Genomic DNA, 16,224 nt, shown 5'->3' with positions numbered 1-16,224 from the left:
AAGGGACATTAATGAGCAGGGCAAATAGGTAGGGTGGAGAAGAAATGCATGAAAGCTGTGAATCTAGGGCAGGGAGTTAACTCCAGATAAATAACCAGGACAGTTCTTGCTTTCTTTTAGGAACGACCCAGGCCCATACTTCCCCTGGAGAGAACACATTGGAAGAGCAGCTGTGGCCAGAGGTAAGGGCTTTGTCTTCATGGGAGAGGTAGTGACTTCCCTGCTGAAGGGTGAGTCCAAGTCTTGATACAAGTTGACAGGCCCTTCCCTGAGGCTTTGGGGGTATAGACTGGGTGAGCTGCTTCTCCAGGGACAGGCAGGTTACCTGGCAGAGTGGAGGCAGCATAGCTGTAGCTCCTGGAATTTGGGGCTCAAAATCTCTTCAGACTGAGCAGGTAGTTCCCAGAAGTGCCCAGAAAAACTTATAAACAGGCTGGTTATCTCTGTGAACCTTTAAGCAGATGCTGTGAGTTATCCGAAGTCATTTGGGTGAGGTTTTCCCAGAATATCTGCAAGATAAGAGTTGAGAGTAAATGCTTTATCTCTTACTGAAATCAGTAATTCATGAGAAATTAACTTGTGTCTCCTGGTGACAGATGTGCAACCAATTTACTGCACATTTTCCCTCATTGGAATCTTTCCCCTTTTACTCTCAGTTCTGGGGAGAATACATGTGATCTCCTTCCCAAAGTCCTCCACCTGATTCAGAGAAGTGGAGGCTGCTTTGGATGTATACGGGCATCTGAGCCAGCCAAGTGGCCTTGAGGACCAGCCCTCCCCCGACCCCCGTTACTTGCTTTCAGCAGCCTCTCTTGGCTTAGGACACATTCTGTTCCAGTGGGGACACAAGAGTCTCCCAATTTCCACTTTATCCAATTCCCAGCTCTAAATAACATAATGTCCCATATACCCACTTTTGTATAAGCAATCAAACTTAAAGAAGGAAAGTAGATAATACAAAAAATATAACACCATAGAAGAGATTTAAAAATTTTTTAGTCTAGATATATTGGGTATCTTCATGATTTCCTTTTTATTGTGATAAAATATACATAATATAAAATTGATCATTTTTGAGTGTACAGTTCAGTGACATTGAATATATTCACATTGTTGTGTACCTGTCACCACTTTCTATCTCCAGAACTTTCTCATTATCACAAGAGCTGGTTTTTATTCTTTATCCTGCCTCCCTCCCTCTCCACCCCACTGTTCTGAGGCATCCTACTTGCCACCTCTAAAATCGTTCTCAACAGGCATATGTCTCCTTTTACTAAGTGAACTGGGTAAAGGGTTGAAAGAGCATGACTATGGACAATTGTTGCTTCTGGATTTTGAGCCTCATAGAATAAGTACGTGGTCATCTCTGCATCAAGCTTTCAGGACCTGTAACATTCCCTTACAAGGCAGTTGATATTTCTGACATTTGGTTTCAGGGGCAGAACCTGAAGAGTTTTTCATTCTTTTGCAACTCAGAGAATGTGCCTTCTCCAGGATCCAGTGTGCCTTCTAACTCAGGTACGTGACCCTGAGCCATGAGCCAGGAAGGCCAGCGTCTTCTCTCTGGTGTGGCTGGCAGAAGCTTGAGCCCCACTCCACGTGCACCTTTGGCTGTTCACATCTTCCCTCTTCCCTGTTCTCAGTCCCTCCTCTTTTGATATCCTCAGTCATTTCTATGGAGGGACACAGCCCAACACACCACTCAAGAGATAAAACCAACATGGCCCCATGGTGGCTTTACCTGGGTGAAGGCGACCCCTGAGAGCTCACCTCCAGGTGGGTGGACCATGTCACGGGAGCTGTGGATTGGGTGGATCTTGGCTATGCACGAGCCTTCCCAATCCCATAACGTAGCCACAGTGGCTGCTCTAGACATATTTTTTCCTATAATGGGTTAGGTTCATCCAATACCTGGATGCTATGAATGTTGCTGTTGAGCTGGTCCTCTTCTCCAGCTTTATCATCTTACACGGCTGCATTATGGACTGTGTTTAATGGCTTTGTTTGCATTGTACTGGCTTACCAGGATTTCCAGTTAAGCACGCTACTCTTACTATTCTGCCATCTAAGAAGTGTGGTTAGAAAAAGAAATCGACGTACTTATTAGGAAGTGGCTTCTTTAGGAGGCTTACCCTTAATGCCCCCATAACATGACCAAGGAATATATCAGTGGTTTCTAAGGAAACTTAATTTTAAGGATGCTGGTGACCCAGGTAGGTCGTGGAGGCTTCCAGCAGCTTGTGTCTGATATTTATGAGTGTTCTCCAGGCTGTTCACAGCTCTGTTCTCTGGCAAGCCTCCAAGCCGACATGATCCCTTTTGAACCCAAATGATTTTCGTTTTACTGTGTTGCTGTCTTATTAATGCTGCTGCTGCTGCTAAGTCACTTCAGTCGCGTCTGACTCTGTGCAACCCCATAGACGGCAGCCCACCAGGCTCCCCCGTCCCTGGGTCTTATTAATGGTGGCCAAGAAATGCAGAGTCAAGGAATAGAGGGAAGTGAGAGGCAGAAAGAGTGCCAGGTGAAAAGGAAAGGAGGTCTGTGAGTAACCTTCCATGGGACAGCTCCTTGGAGATCCTGAGACCAGTCAGCAGTGTGGCCTCCAACTGAGGACTGAGCCTCTTTGGAGCAGGTTTAGGGCTTCCAGTGACTTCTTGGTCTTCAGATTCCCCTTCCCATGGCCAACCTTGGGGCATCCTTGGGGCATCCTTGGGGTGAGGACCTTGGGTCTGCTTCTCCCATTTGGCATCCTGGGCCCACATTGTGTGAAATGTAGATCTGATCTTCTTACATGGGTTCTTGTCTTTGCAGTTCACTCTCTGAGACCTTCTGATATTAAATTTGTGGCAGCCATTGGCAATGTGAGTATAGCAAGGAGATGGAGGTGGGAGGCGGGGTTTGGGACTGAGGATTCTTTGAATGAGCTCCTAGTAACCAGGAAGAATGTTTCACTTGGGGAGAGAGAACATTCTCTGAACTGGAAAAATCCTAACATCTAGGGTTCTGAGTTGATGTTGTTTTAAATTGAGTGACTGACTCTGTTTACATTAGGATGAGGAAACTTTTGAACTTTCTCATGAGTAAATAAAACCTATTGATAAATTAGCCAAAGATCACACAGAATTTTAAAAGCAATCTCTTAAACTATCTACTTATGAGATAAAGAAGAAAAATGTCCTTACCTGCTTGGCAAATTTTTAAAAATACACCCATCTTTGCTAGTAACTTTGAAGTGGTATTGTTTTATGTGGTCAGGAACTGAGAAAGGGAGCAATAAGGGAAGGATGGAGAGAGGAGAGAGGAGAGAGGCATAAGCAGGAAGAGCGGAGGCTTGGAGAGCAGAGCCAGTGTGATTTCCGGTCCGTCCTGGCTTCCCGCAGTCCCACTGCTCTGGGCTCAGCACTGCTGCCCCACAAGTCCTAGCAGTCTCAGCGGCATGGACCACTAATCAGGTGTTCTCAGCTCTGCCCTGTACCCCTCGCACCTGAACCAGTACCCCCTCACCTCTCCCCTTCCTCGCCTCTCCCCTTCCATGTCTTCCTCCCATCTCTGCCCACCTCGTTTCCTTCCCCTTGTCCTCTGTGTCGCCGCTGCCCTCTGTACCCCTGGCCCAGGCTGCCTCCTTGCTGCAAACCCACCCCACTTCCCTGCACACAGTGCCAGCCATGGTGAAGACTTCACATTAGAAAAGCTGACCAGGCCCAGTGAAATCTGCAGCCAGGGCTCCCACCCTTGCTCTTTGCTGCTTGTGATGGTGGGGTTAAACCTGCACGTGTACGGTGTGTGTGTGTACACGCGTGCACATGGATGAGGGTGAAGGCGGAGGTGTCCCAGGGGGCGGGATGTAAAGGAGAGGTGGGAATAATGAGAAGAGAGATTTTCTGTCACGAGGAGCACATTGCAGCTGCCGAGCCTGTGTGTCCCTGCGTGCTGATGGTGACATCGCAGAGCTGGGAGTGTGTGACACTGGCTGGAGGACTCGCGAATTCTTCTTCCTGAGGCAGGGAAATTCCCTGCAGGGAACTCTCCACTCCAAGCCAGGTTTCTAAAGTTAAACCAATCAGCGGTTTCCACTGTTTGGTCCTGGCTCTGAGAGAGCTCTTTGACTCATGAATCATTCAGCCTCGTGGCTCCTGTTGTCATTCAGCTCACCCTCTTTCCTCCTGGGAGCCCAGGGTGCTGGGAGATGGTTTCAGTCCATGATGGTCTCCCAGCCCTCAATCATTATTCTCAACCTTCAGGATAAGCCCCAAGAGCACAGTTCGTAGGAGGCTGCCTGCCTCTGTCTGCCCTGAGAGTCAGCTCTCGTGAACTCAGCCTGGTTTATGAAAGACATCAGGATAGGGAAAGATAACGGAAGACAGTGAAATGAAAGAGGAGGAAGGTGGAAAGCCGGTGCTTTTGCTCCAAGTTCCTGGAGCTTCCAAGGCCTAGCACTTACTTGTGACTGATGCTAGCACTTGTTTGTTTAATTAATCTGGACTTCCTTTTCCTCACAAAATATTAAAGATCAGAGTCATCAAAATTGTTTTCAAACTAACACTCGTGACAGACATTCATTATAATGAAAAAATGAAAACGTGTAGATAGTATTAAAAAATGGAAGGTCTCAGTCATATCTCCTATTCTCGTCTCAGCCATATACACACACACACACTTCAATATATAGGGGCTGTGTGTGAGAGAGAGAAAGTGTATGACCTAAATAGGGTTACACTGCAGTGTGCTATCTGTGACCTTTTATCCGTCTTAACTAAGAGTCACAGACAGTTGCAGTGCCAGGGAGGTTATAATCCACTCTCTCAAATTCCTTGAAGCCAGGGCTTGTGTCTCAGTCATGTGTCTCTAGGGCCACAGAACATGCAGCCAGTGAAAAGCGTGACAGGGTAACAGGCAGGAAGGCCAGGGGTCTCCAAACCGAGGAAATAGCCTGCAAGTGTCAGACATTTTTATTTCTTAAGCGGCAGGAGGAAACAAACTAGCGATATTTTTTCCTTCTCTATACAGATTTAAAAGAAGGTTTCTCTTAAAATACTGTGTTGCCATAATGACACCTTGTTTCACCTGAAGTTAACCAATGCCTTTTTCCTATGAAAATGTTTATCTTAAGCTATGCTAATGTACTATGCATTTACCCCAAACTCTGTCTTCAAGTTGGTTCCACCTCTTGGCTCAGAACCTACTTGACAAACCAATATGTTATACTCAGATATTGTTCCCCTAATCTATGTAAATGAAACTATTTGTATGGTGATCTGCCCTTCTTCAAGATTCAAGTTAATCATTTTATGGCCCAGGATGAACCATTTGGTGCCAAGATTATCCCAAAATGCATCTTATGGGTGAGGGGCCTGGTGCCATTCTGAGTTTTAAGACATTCCTTTCTTTCATTAACAGACTGCTAGTGACTATATAACATCCAGCTGAAGACTAGCAGGGGGCTACTCTTTCTGTCCCCTTCTGATGCCTATGTCAGAAGCTTTCTCTATCTCATTTGTACTTTAATAAAACTTTATTACACAAAAGTTCTGAGCGATCAAGCCTCGTCTCTGGCCCCAGATTGAATTCTTCTCCTCTGGGGGCCAAGAATCCTGGTGTCTTTGCATGATTCAACAACAACCTTTCAAGTGTAGGGGGGAAATGGCCAGCAGTTGGCAAAATGGTAGCAGCGGAGTTTGCTGGGCTTGTTCCAGCCTTCCCCTCTGTGACCTCTCCCTAAGCTCTCCCATGCTCTCTCTACCTTGTTCCTCTCATTCTCTCCCTTCCTTCCCCTCCCCACCCCCATCTGGCTTTTCTGAGGAAAACCTCTACTGTCAGTCAGGTCCACTTTGGCCAGGCACAGGCTGACCCCTTTGCCTCAGCCCCAGAGCCAGGCCTCCCTCAGGATTTCACCTGACTTGTATTTGCATGTGGTTTTCTGTTTAATTTGTTACCTTCCCTCAGGAAACTTTTTCAAGCTCCCTCTTGTTGAAAAGAATAGAGGACTCCATCCCAGTCAGAGGAGAGTCAGCCTGCCCTCCCCAGAGGGAGCCAGAGGTGTGGCCCATTTTTACAGACTGACGGGCTGTCTTTGAAGCTGGGTCCTGAAGGACAAGCAGGCCCTTTAAAGGGAAGCAGCAGCAGACTGGGTGTAAGGTAGTGATGGTACCTTATCACCCGTCATCACCACACCTGGAGACACTGTCTTCTAGGAGTTTTGAGAGAGAGAATTGGTGTCAGAACCTGTGAAAATACTACTATTGACGACAGCTAATATGTGCTGAGCACTTTCAGTGTTCTGGGCACAATTCCAAGCATCTCTGTGCTTAGTTGCTCAGTCATGTCTGACTCTGTGTGACCTCATGGACTGTGCCCACCAGGATCCTCTGTCCATGGGATATTCCAGGCAAGAATACTGGAATGGGTTGCCATTTCCTCCTCCAGGGGATCTTCCCAACCCAAGGATCGAACCTGCATCTCTTATGCCTCCTGCATTGGCAGGCAGGTTCTTTACCACTAACACCATCTGGAAAGCCCCCAAGCATCCCTGGGACCTCACAAAAGACAAGATTCTCATGGTCTCACCTCAACCCTATGACCAGGGAAACTCTCCAACTGAGTCCTGTGTGGTCCAGCTTTTACCAAGAGGACAATCAAATGCTTACATTGTTCATTCAAAAAATAGTATTGAGTGAGTATTTATTGAGTACTTGTGATGCATCAGATGCTGTTCTAGATCAGAGAAATATAATCAAGAACAAAACAGAAGCAAATTCCTGCCCTCCTGGAGTTTTCATTCTAGGCAAGGGAGACAGGCCACACAGGTTTTAGATTGTGTATTAGATTCTCTAATTATTTTAGAGTATGGAAAGTCACAATGAAACAACCTATTGTGTTTCTATGAAGGATGTTAACATTCTACAAAGACACATTTAAGTCTAAGCTCTCCCACCCAGTTTTCTAATCTGAAGAAACCGTTTACACCTGTTATTTCCTGAGTTTGGACCAGCAAGCTTTGGAGAAAATCTAACATCCTTTCTTCCCTCCCTGAAAAATGAACACAGGCAGGTCTGGCCATTTTCTGGATCCAGGGATTCCCTTTTGTTGGTGGGAGGGAGTGTACTGCAGGCAGCTGGGGTCTCCCCAGGACCAGGCTCTGCCACCTTCCCTGGCTGGGCTGCTCACACCCCATATCTTTTCCAGCCTCCAGACTCAGGAACAGACGACCTGGAGAAACAAGAATGGTAATTGTTCGGGAACCCCAGAGCAACAGAGCTGAGCTGAGCCTCCAGGTTGACAAGCTCTTGTTGTCTCCCTGCTTCATTGGTGGGGAGACCTGAGGGCCAGGGAGGAGACGCCTGCTCCAGGCTCCCTTAGGGGCAGGCAGAAGAGTGGAGACCAGAACACAAACTCCTGCCTCTTCATCCAGCATTCTGTGCGGGAATCCCCCTGGCTCCCTTGGGTGAAAAAGGGAGGAACAGCGGGAAGGGCTGAGTAAGGGGTTCTTGCTCTTCCTCCAGCCTCTGTGCTCTGCTCCGGGGGATGCAAGCAGAGTTGGACCAGGGTCAGGTTCATTCTATGTGGCGGTCTGTGTCCCCTTCCAACTTGGGACCAGACTAGAGGGGTGGGGAGGAGGGTCCAGAGCTGCTCACCCCATATTGGGAGCTCCATTGCCCTCTGAGGTGTGCCTCTGTCTCCAGGAAGGATAAATCCAGAATCAGAGCAATGCTGAGCCGAAGCCTGTTGTGAAAGAGGCCACAGCAGTTGAGGGCAAGCATTGGTAGGTGACAAACTCAGGCTGGTGTTGTATGTTTGCTTCTACTTGCAGGACTGAAAAGCAGGAGCTGCAAGCGTGCATGGGAGTGGTGACTGGTGAGTTTGGTGTTTTCTTGGCTGGAATCCAGATTGTCCCTGTCCCTCCCAACACAGCAGCCCTTTGGTGAAAAAAGAGGATGTGCCCTACTGGCCACATTGCGGCACAGCCTGAGGAAAGGATATTCTGAGAGGACAGAGAGGGAGCCAGGGTGTGAAGAGTCACGTCCTTTGAAAGGAAGGCATGAGAGATGTGTCCAAGGGTCCCTGAGTGAGAAGACTCCAAGAGACATGGGGTTAAGGTTAAGGGATGTAGGAGAGGGGTCAGGAGTGCCTGGACCAAAATCCCGAGGCTTCTTCTCCTCCAGGACCCCAAGGCGGGACCTACAGCACTTCATCTGGGAAACTGTCCACCATTCACTGCCCCCACCACCACACCCAGGAGAAGACCCAGCTCCAGTTATCAGTTCATTTCATTTTGTAGTAACTCCCTTACTTACGAAATAGATATACCAATTGGCTTCAGCAAAGTGAAATGAAAGCTAACCATAATCCCTCCATCTAGAGATAATGATTGGGCTTCCCTGGTGGCTCAGATGGTAAAGAATCTGCCTGCAATGCAGGAGATCTGGGTTTGATCCCTGGGTCAGGAAGACCCCCTGGAGGAGGAAATGGCAATCTACTCCAATATTCTTGCCTGGAGAATTCCATGGACAGAGGAGCCTGGCATCTACAGTCCATGGAGTTGCAAGGAGTCAGATAATCAGTATTAAGATTTTGGCCTTTTATATATAAATGTGCTTAGGAATGTTATATGTAGCATTTTTTTTTTTTCACTTAATATCAGAGGTTCTTTGCAACTCGATTAAGTCATCCTGAAACCCCTGAGTGCCTTAATGCCAGCTGAATTAGCCTGGTGGATAGAGTCACCTATGGCTGGTGTTCACAAGCCCGGAGCAAGAATACCACTTTTCACTCCATAATTAGAGTGAAAAGACTTGGGTGGCAATGCAAATGCTCTCCTGAGCTGACACTCAAGCAGAGCATAATAACAAGTGAGGTAATTGGTGCCCTGTCAGTTTAGCCCATGAATGTCACCAAGGACCTGGGAATTATGAGGCTCCCTGCAAAGTGAGGGATAAATAAGACACTGGTCCTGCCATCTGCCCTTGCCATCCATCAGGGGAGGCAGAGGCCTGGTGCCCAGCCCTCCAGGATCTGATTGACAGGTGAGGGGACACTGGTGGCCAAAGTGGTGGGGGGTCCTCTTGCAAAGAGTCAAGTGTTCAGAAGGAGCGGGCCCCTGTGACTTGGTGACTATCACAGCTCAGACTAGGTTTGGCCCTGTTTACCTTTAACTGGTAGGAAAAAAGAGATGAAGTGGTGTATTTGGGGGAGTCTAGGAAGATGGGGTGTAGTTTAGATCCTGAAACCATAAGCACAGCTATGGCTTTACCTGATTTCTCAGTCTGTCTCCATTTGGGGGGTCCCTGACCCCCCTGGTAACAAGTCCTGCTAGCCCCCCATTAAGTGCAGCATGGCTGGGAGCCCCACTGAGCAGAGGAGCAGCAGAAGGCAGGGCGGTGGGGGCAGGGTGCACCTGCGTGCCCCTAGGGACAGGACTCACCTGGAGCTGACAGTGAATGGGCCAGGGAGGGGGCAATATTGGGTAGCCAAGCCCACAGAGGAGCAACTGGTCTTCCAGGAGACAGTGCTACACGGGCATCGAGACCCGAGTTCAGCCCATCTGTCCTTTGACCCCAGAACCTTAGAGCCCTTCCAGTCTAGCTGTGTCCCCTCACCCACCACAGCCATTGTGCCATTGTGCAAACGGGAAAACTGAGTCTCAGGGAGGTAAACAGACCTTCCCAAAGTTACACGGCCAGTATGTGGCAGAGTCCCTGGGAACCCAGGTGGCCCAGCCCCATAGCCCGCGTCCTTTGTTCTGACTCCAGAGAGGGGTAACTAGGACAGAGCAGCGGCCAGCAGCCCTGGAATAAAATAATGGGCAGGGTGATGTGAAAAGACCCAAGGCCATGTTTGATCACAAAGAAGCAGTGTTTTACAAACGCTCTTAATTTGGCCTTCCCTGGTGGCTCAGCTGGTAAAGAGTCCACCTGCAATGCGGGAGACCTGGGTTCGATCCCTGGGTCGGGAAGATCCCCTGGAGAAGGGAATGGCTACCCACTCCAGAATTCCGGCCTGGAGTATTCCATGGCCTGTATAGTCTATGGGGTCCCAGAGAGTCAGACAGGACTGAACAACTTTCAACACCAAGCTGTTTTGTCATTCATCCTCGCAGACCCTCCTGATGTGAGGAAGAGAAAGTGCCCCACCCACCCACACGTGCGCACTCTCACACAGACACGCCCACACACCCACTCTGACCCTGTCACCTTCAGCTCTGGGTTCCCACCACGCGTAGGGGATGGGCTCCGTCCGCGGGCTGGTCAGGGCGCCATAAAGGAGCCTCATGAGTCTGGGCTGAGGATGAAGACGTTGTGGCCCCAGGTGACTGAGGGGGCTGCCCAAGCAGACGAAGCCCAGTGGACGACTCCTGCTCTCCTGCCCCTTCTCTCTCTGCTAACTGCACAGTGTCAGCTTCCTTCAAAAGCAGCCCCTCTTGAGCTATCTTTTGGATTCTGTTCCGCAAAGCCCCAGGCACTTGTGGATGGGGACAGTGGAAAGAGGGGCCAGGGAGGGGAGCACCGCCTCGCTGCCGTGACACTCTCCCCGTCTGCCCTCTCCTCTCTCTGGGGCAGACACAGCCTAACTGGTCCTGACAGCACTATTTTTAGCGGTCCTCCGGCTGTCAGCTCTGGGACGCGTCTTCTGTGTGCTCCCCGGAGCCTTCCTGCTCCGCTGTCACTCTCAGGAGGAGGGAGGGCAGGGAGGCAGCCTGCCGAGGCCCCCATCCCAGCACACTTTCCCTAACGAGTATGCAGCGCAGGACAGTGAAGAGCTGCGGGATCTGAGAGCTCAGGCTCAGATCCCAGCCCCCTCAGGCAGCTGGCGTAGCCTCCCCCAGCCTCAGTTTCCCTTCACACACACACACACCTCAGGGCTTAGCACTTGGCTGGCCAGCACCTGGTGGATGCTTCTTTTCTCTTCTGTTCACTTCCAAGGGCCTGCTACACGGTGGCCCTCACAGCCCAAGGCAGGTCATGCTTTGGGACAGGGGCGGGGACCCTGGCACCTCACCCCAGAGTGTGTCAGCCTTTACAGGTGACCACCAGCTGCCAGGACCACAGCCTCAAACTAGCTCTCTCTTTAGTCCTTTCAGATGTCATCAGACACTTCAACCCATCTGTTCTGAAGCCCATATGCGCCCTTGGGACGGGAGTGGTAGGCCGTGCTGCTGCTGAGTAAGCTCTTTTTCTGGCTCTCTGCAGGGCTGGGCGCCCTGTCGTCCTTGGCATCTAGATGGGAGGCTTTGATGGTGCCGGGGGCGCGGGGGGGGGGGGGGGGTGCGGAGGGCGGGGGGGCGGTGGGAGGAGGGGCAGAGGGCCAGGCAGGGGGAGGGTGGTGGTGCTGGAAGAGTCAAAGAGGCTTTAAAAGAAAGATTTGTGTTAAGTCAAAGCCGAGATGTGTCTCCTTTGCTGGCTTTAGTCTGTTGATGGGCCTAATAAAAAAAAATCAGGTCAGTGTCTGCCTTCCAGGACTCAGGAGGGGTGCAATGCAGCCTCCTGCTCAGAGCCTTGTGCGTAGGCTGGGGCAAGCGGCAAGCTTTCAGCCCCTGACGAAGTTGTATTTAACTGACTTTTCTCTTGGCTCCCTTCCCTCTGTGCAGAGACTTGTGGATTCAGGCAAAAGACCTGGTGAGGAACATGAAAGAGAACCAGGTGAGAATCCATCCAGCTCTGCTGGGGGCTGTTCTATCTGCTAGGAGGCCATCAGACCAAAGACAGCAGGCAGCCGAAGCCCTGCAGCCATCATGCCCTGAGCTTGGCAACCAGTGTGGCCTGGGCCCTCCAAGAACACCCCTGCCCCTGGTATCCTCTGGAGGCCAGTAGAACACAGGGCCTCTTCTCATATTCCCCAGCTTGGTCCTGCCAAAGTCGGCAGATGAACTAAATAGCTTCTTGCTCAGCGAGGTGGTTGAAATCTTGGGTTCTAGAGGGACACCTGTTGGAGGATGAATCCTGAGTTTCCACCTATTAGCTGTGTGACACTGGGTAAGGCACTTAACCTCTCTAATCCTCAGTTTTCCCATTTATGAAATGAGAGTAATACAAGCCCTGTGCTGCAGGGCTAGGGGTGGATTCAGTGAGGTGCTGTGTGCGCCTAGCACAGAGGCAGTGCCCAGTGCAAGCCTGCAGCTGTCATTGTCATTGAAGAGACTGTTCTGTCATTACTAATCATCACACCCATTCTAGTTCTTGGGTGGAGGCTTCTGTCACATGCACGCTGGGGCTCTAGTCCCCACTCTCCTAGGAGTGTAGGCACCCTTTACTTAGAAGCTCACATATGGGTTTGTAATAAGCCGCCTCTAATCTATTGTGCTCTCCTTATGGACAAGTATCAAATCTAGGGAAGCTTTGCTATCAAGCTGGCTTTTAACGAGGGACTTAGCCTGAACCACTGGAACCAAGGGAAGCCACTGTCTCAGCCAGCCATGCATTCATTAAAGAGTTGGGATGTTCAAGCCAGGTCATTCCAATTTATACAAGTGAAGTCGCTCAGTCGTGTCCGACTCTTTGCAGCCCCATGGACGGTAGCCCACCAGGCTCCTCCGTCATGGGATTCTCCAGGCAAGAATACTGGAATGGGTTGCCATTTCCTTCTCCAGGGGATCTTCCCGACCCAGGGATTGAACCCAGGTCTCCCACATTGCAGGCAGACACTTTAACCTCTGAGCCACCAGGGAAGCCAGTTTATACAAGGAGAAGGGCAAATATAGGAGCAATGCTATAAAGAGCGGCTTCTTCCAAACTAGAGACTTCTCAAATTTCTGGAATGATCATAACATTCTGGAAAATGGCTACAGGTCTTGAATCAAATCCTGTCATTTTGCAGATGAGGAAACTGAAGCCCCAGAAAGACTTATGACCTGTCTGAGTTCACAGCCAGTTAGTTAGAGCTAAAATCAAAAGTGCCTGATTCACATCCAGTGCTCCTCCAGAACACCATGCTGCCTCTTCCAAAATAGAAGTTTGTTTTTTTGTTTCACAAGTAACACATGTTCATTAGAGAAAGTTCAGGAAACACAGATAAACAAAAGAATACTAAAATCATCCCAAACCATCCTTAAACCTGATGTCTAGAGATAGTTACTGTTGACAAGTTGGTGTACATTCCCTTCCATAATTTTTCCAAGCACATACGTTTGTATACATTTTATAAAATAGCCGTGTTGCTTGATGTATATACTTTTTACAGTCTGCTTTTCTTGACATCATATTTCTGCTGATGGCAGTTATGCTTTCCAGCACTTTTTGAGCAGTCACATGGTATTTCATGTCATGAGTGCTCCATAGTTTACACAGCAATCCTCTATTTTAGGCATTTATATTGTTTCCAACTTTTTACTCTTATGACAAGGCTTCATCATTGTAGCTAAGTCTTTCACATATCCATTTCCTTAAGACTCATTTTTGGAAATGGATTGTTAGATCTAATGGTAAGCCTCTTAAAAAAGTTTTGATGGATATTTCCATATTGCCTTCTAGAGCAGGGATTGAGCCCGGGTCTCCCGCATTGCCGGCAGATTCTTTACCATCTGAGCCACTGATCTGGGGGATTCTGATCTGGCGGATGCTAAAGTTCTACAACTTTAAATGCCTACCCTAGATGTCTCCTTTTGAAAAAATCCATACATATGGTTTGGGGAGGGGCTCGTATGAAATCAAAAGACATGCAAAGAGAGAAGCTCTTTTGGCACCAGGATTCCCTGCCATGTCTTTCTCATGGTATCGTCCTTTATTTCTTTTTTACAGCAACTTGACTTTCAGAATGATTGGAAACTCATCAATGTGTTCTTCAGTAATGCTAGCCAGTGTCACCTGTGCTCCTCCACCCAACAGGTAAACCGCAGGTGGGAGGCAGAGGGATTGCAGATGCTGGGGTGGGTGCCGGGTGAATGAACTAAACCTGACTGATCTGCACCTGGCAGGCTGGGCCTGATGGCACTTCTTTCCAAGTTAGGGCAGGCAGGTAGACAGACAGATATCTAAGGGCCGAGGAACCGTGCTGAGGGACATGCATATATGCACTCTTAGTCACTCAGTTGTGTCCAACTCTTTGCAACCCCGTGGACTATGGCCACCAAGCTCCTCTGTCCATGGGGATTCTCCAGGCAAGAATACTGGAGTGGTTGCCATGCCCTCCTCCAGGGAATCTTTCCAATCCAGTGATCAAAACCACATCTCCTGCATTGCAAGAGGATTCTTTACCACTGAGCTATGGGGGAATTCTTAACTTACCATCCTATCAGGAAGAGGAAACCATGATATAGAGAGCTATGGGGGAATTCTTAACTTACCATCCTATCAGGAAGAGGAAACCATGATATAGATAAACTGAGCCAGTGATCATTCTGCAACTGAGGAAAGTTCACTTTCTGATAAAAGATCATTTTACCTCTTGTAGCTCCAATTTTATTTAAATGCTGACATCAGGAGTTAAAGCGGGATCTGTACTTTTGGTATTGCTTCTTAACTAGTTTACTGTGAACTCCAGTTTTAAAGGAAAGTTGTCAAGTTGTTCATATAGGTTGACTATATTGTCAAGGCTCTTTGGCATTCCCAGGAATGGGATATGAAATATGTGACTTTTAAAATATTTTATGTAGGTGACTGACTGTGACTTACGTCTTTATTGAAGAGTGTCTAGGTTAGGATCAGTTGAAGGTGAAAGGGTGGCTTAGGCTATGGTGACATCAACGGCACACATTTGATTCTTCAGGAGCCTGCTTGCCTCCAGGATGGCCCCACCACTTACAACAGTTCAAGTGCCTGCCCGCTGTCCTTTCAGCCACCTTCCAGGGCCTCCACCAGGCCATGGCACAAGCAAGGGTGAAGTTTCTTGGGTGCCGTCCTCTTATTTTCTGTGTCCCTCTCCCAAACACATACTCTTGCCTTCCTCCAAATGCTCCATGATCCCCAGCCTACCATCAAAACTCCACTTCCTTTAGTGATGTTGGGCATGTAGATCTTGAATCTTGTTATACTTCACTTCTGTCTTCTCCCATGGCAAGTGAAATTTACATTATCTGTTTATTCTTGGCACCCTCCACTTAGGCCATCACACAAACCAGCATGTACTCATGTACTTTACACATTCGTGCACTGAATGCTCAAACAAGCGATTAGGCATTACTATATTCCTCTGTATATCCACTCATGCATCCATTCATCCATCCATCAGTTATCTATTCATGCATAACCTCATTCTTTCCTCTTACATGCAGGCACATATTATGGTATTTATGATGAGTTGTTCATGCTAGCATTTGACTTTTTAAATATTTGAATGTATTCATTAACACTTCCACTCATTCATGATTTCTTCCACACATTTTATCTTGGGTTCAAGCATTGCTGCATGAATTCTTGCATTCTTTCATGTATTTATTCCTTCAATACATTACATTGATTCTTAAATACGTACACAAAATATTCTTGTGTGCATGTGTCCATTTATGTATTATTTACTTTTTTAAATTTCTAACTACACAAGCAGTGCTCAAATGCTTTCTCCTTTTAAAAATGAAGCATTACAGTTAATGCAAAAATATTCTTTAGCCAACACCTCTGATCCTCTCACTTTTTTCTCTCAAGTATTTTGCACATCTGTAATTCCTAGTATTCCTTTATGGGTGTGTATATGAGAGAGGTTTAACATAAATAGTGTTATATTGTATCTACTATTGAATAATTTTTTTCACTAAATATTTTTGAGATCTAGTCATGATGATACTTATAGATTAAATTTATTCCTTTAATTGCTAAATAATATCCCATAGTGTATGTTTACCAGATTTTATTTTGCTATTTCTATACTGGTGACTGTTTAGGTGTTTCTAGTTTTTCACTATTGTAAACAATCTTGTTCATTTACTTGAACATAGTGTTTTTCTAAATACAGTGATTATATTTCATTGTATTCAATTATAGTGTAATTATATTTCAAATTGTAGATTGAAGTATATTAATGGGTCAAAAATCAGTTTAAAAGATTATAACCAAAAACTATAAAAAAATAGAATAGAATCAACTATAAAATACTAGAGTTTATTGCATGTAGAGTTTATTGGCTTGTGATTATTTTTGTTTCATTTATATATAGATATGTATGTACTGGGTTGTGATGTGAAATATACCTCACACCATGGGTCATGATCAAGGCAGTCTGAAGAGAAGTGCCTTGAGTAGATTCTTAAACAGAGAATTGCTGGTTATCAGATACATACACTTTAAATCTTGAAGGACTAC

At 47.4% G+C, this 16,224-nt stretch overlaps 1 protein-coding gene across 1 annotated transcript in view; it reads left to right on the top strand.

Moving 5' to 3' along the window:
- The window catches only part of PLB1 (phospholipase B1), a 121,575-nt gene that overhangs the window by 16,704 nt on the left and 88,647 nt on the right, over window positions 1-16,224 (top strand). Inside the window, exons 2-9 of the mRNA XM_052648262.1 lie at window positions 121-182; window positions 1,437-1,518; window positions 2,813-2,862; window positions 7,184-7,224; window positions 7,809-7,852; window positions 11,067-11,157; window positions 11,583-11,634; window positions 13,729-13,815. Of these exons, the coding sequence (XP_052504222.1) occupies window positions 121-182; window positions 1,437-1,518; window positions 2,813-2,862; window positions 7,184-7,224; window positions 7,809-7,852; window positions 11,067-11,157; window positions 11,583-11,634; window positions 13,729-13,815 (509 nt within the window). The remainder of the gene's footprint in view (window positions 1-120; window positions 183-1,436; window positions 1,519-2,812; window positions 2,863-7,183; window positions 7,225-7,808; window positions 7,853-11,066; window positions 11,158-11,582; window positions 11,635-13,728; window positions 13,816-16,224) is intronic.

This window comes from Budorcas taxicolor, chromosome 11 (genome assembly GCF_023091745.1).
Source record: "Budorcas taxicolor isolate Tak-1 chromosome 11, Takin1.1, whole genome shotgun sequence".
Classification (NCBI taxonomy): Eukaryota; Metazoa; Chordata; class Mammalia; order Artiodactyla; family Bovidae; genus Budorcas; species Budorcas taxicolor.
This window is presented reverse-complemented; position numbering and strand designations above follow the sequence as displayed.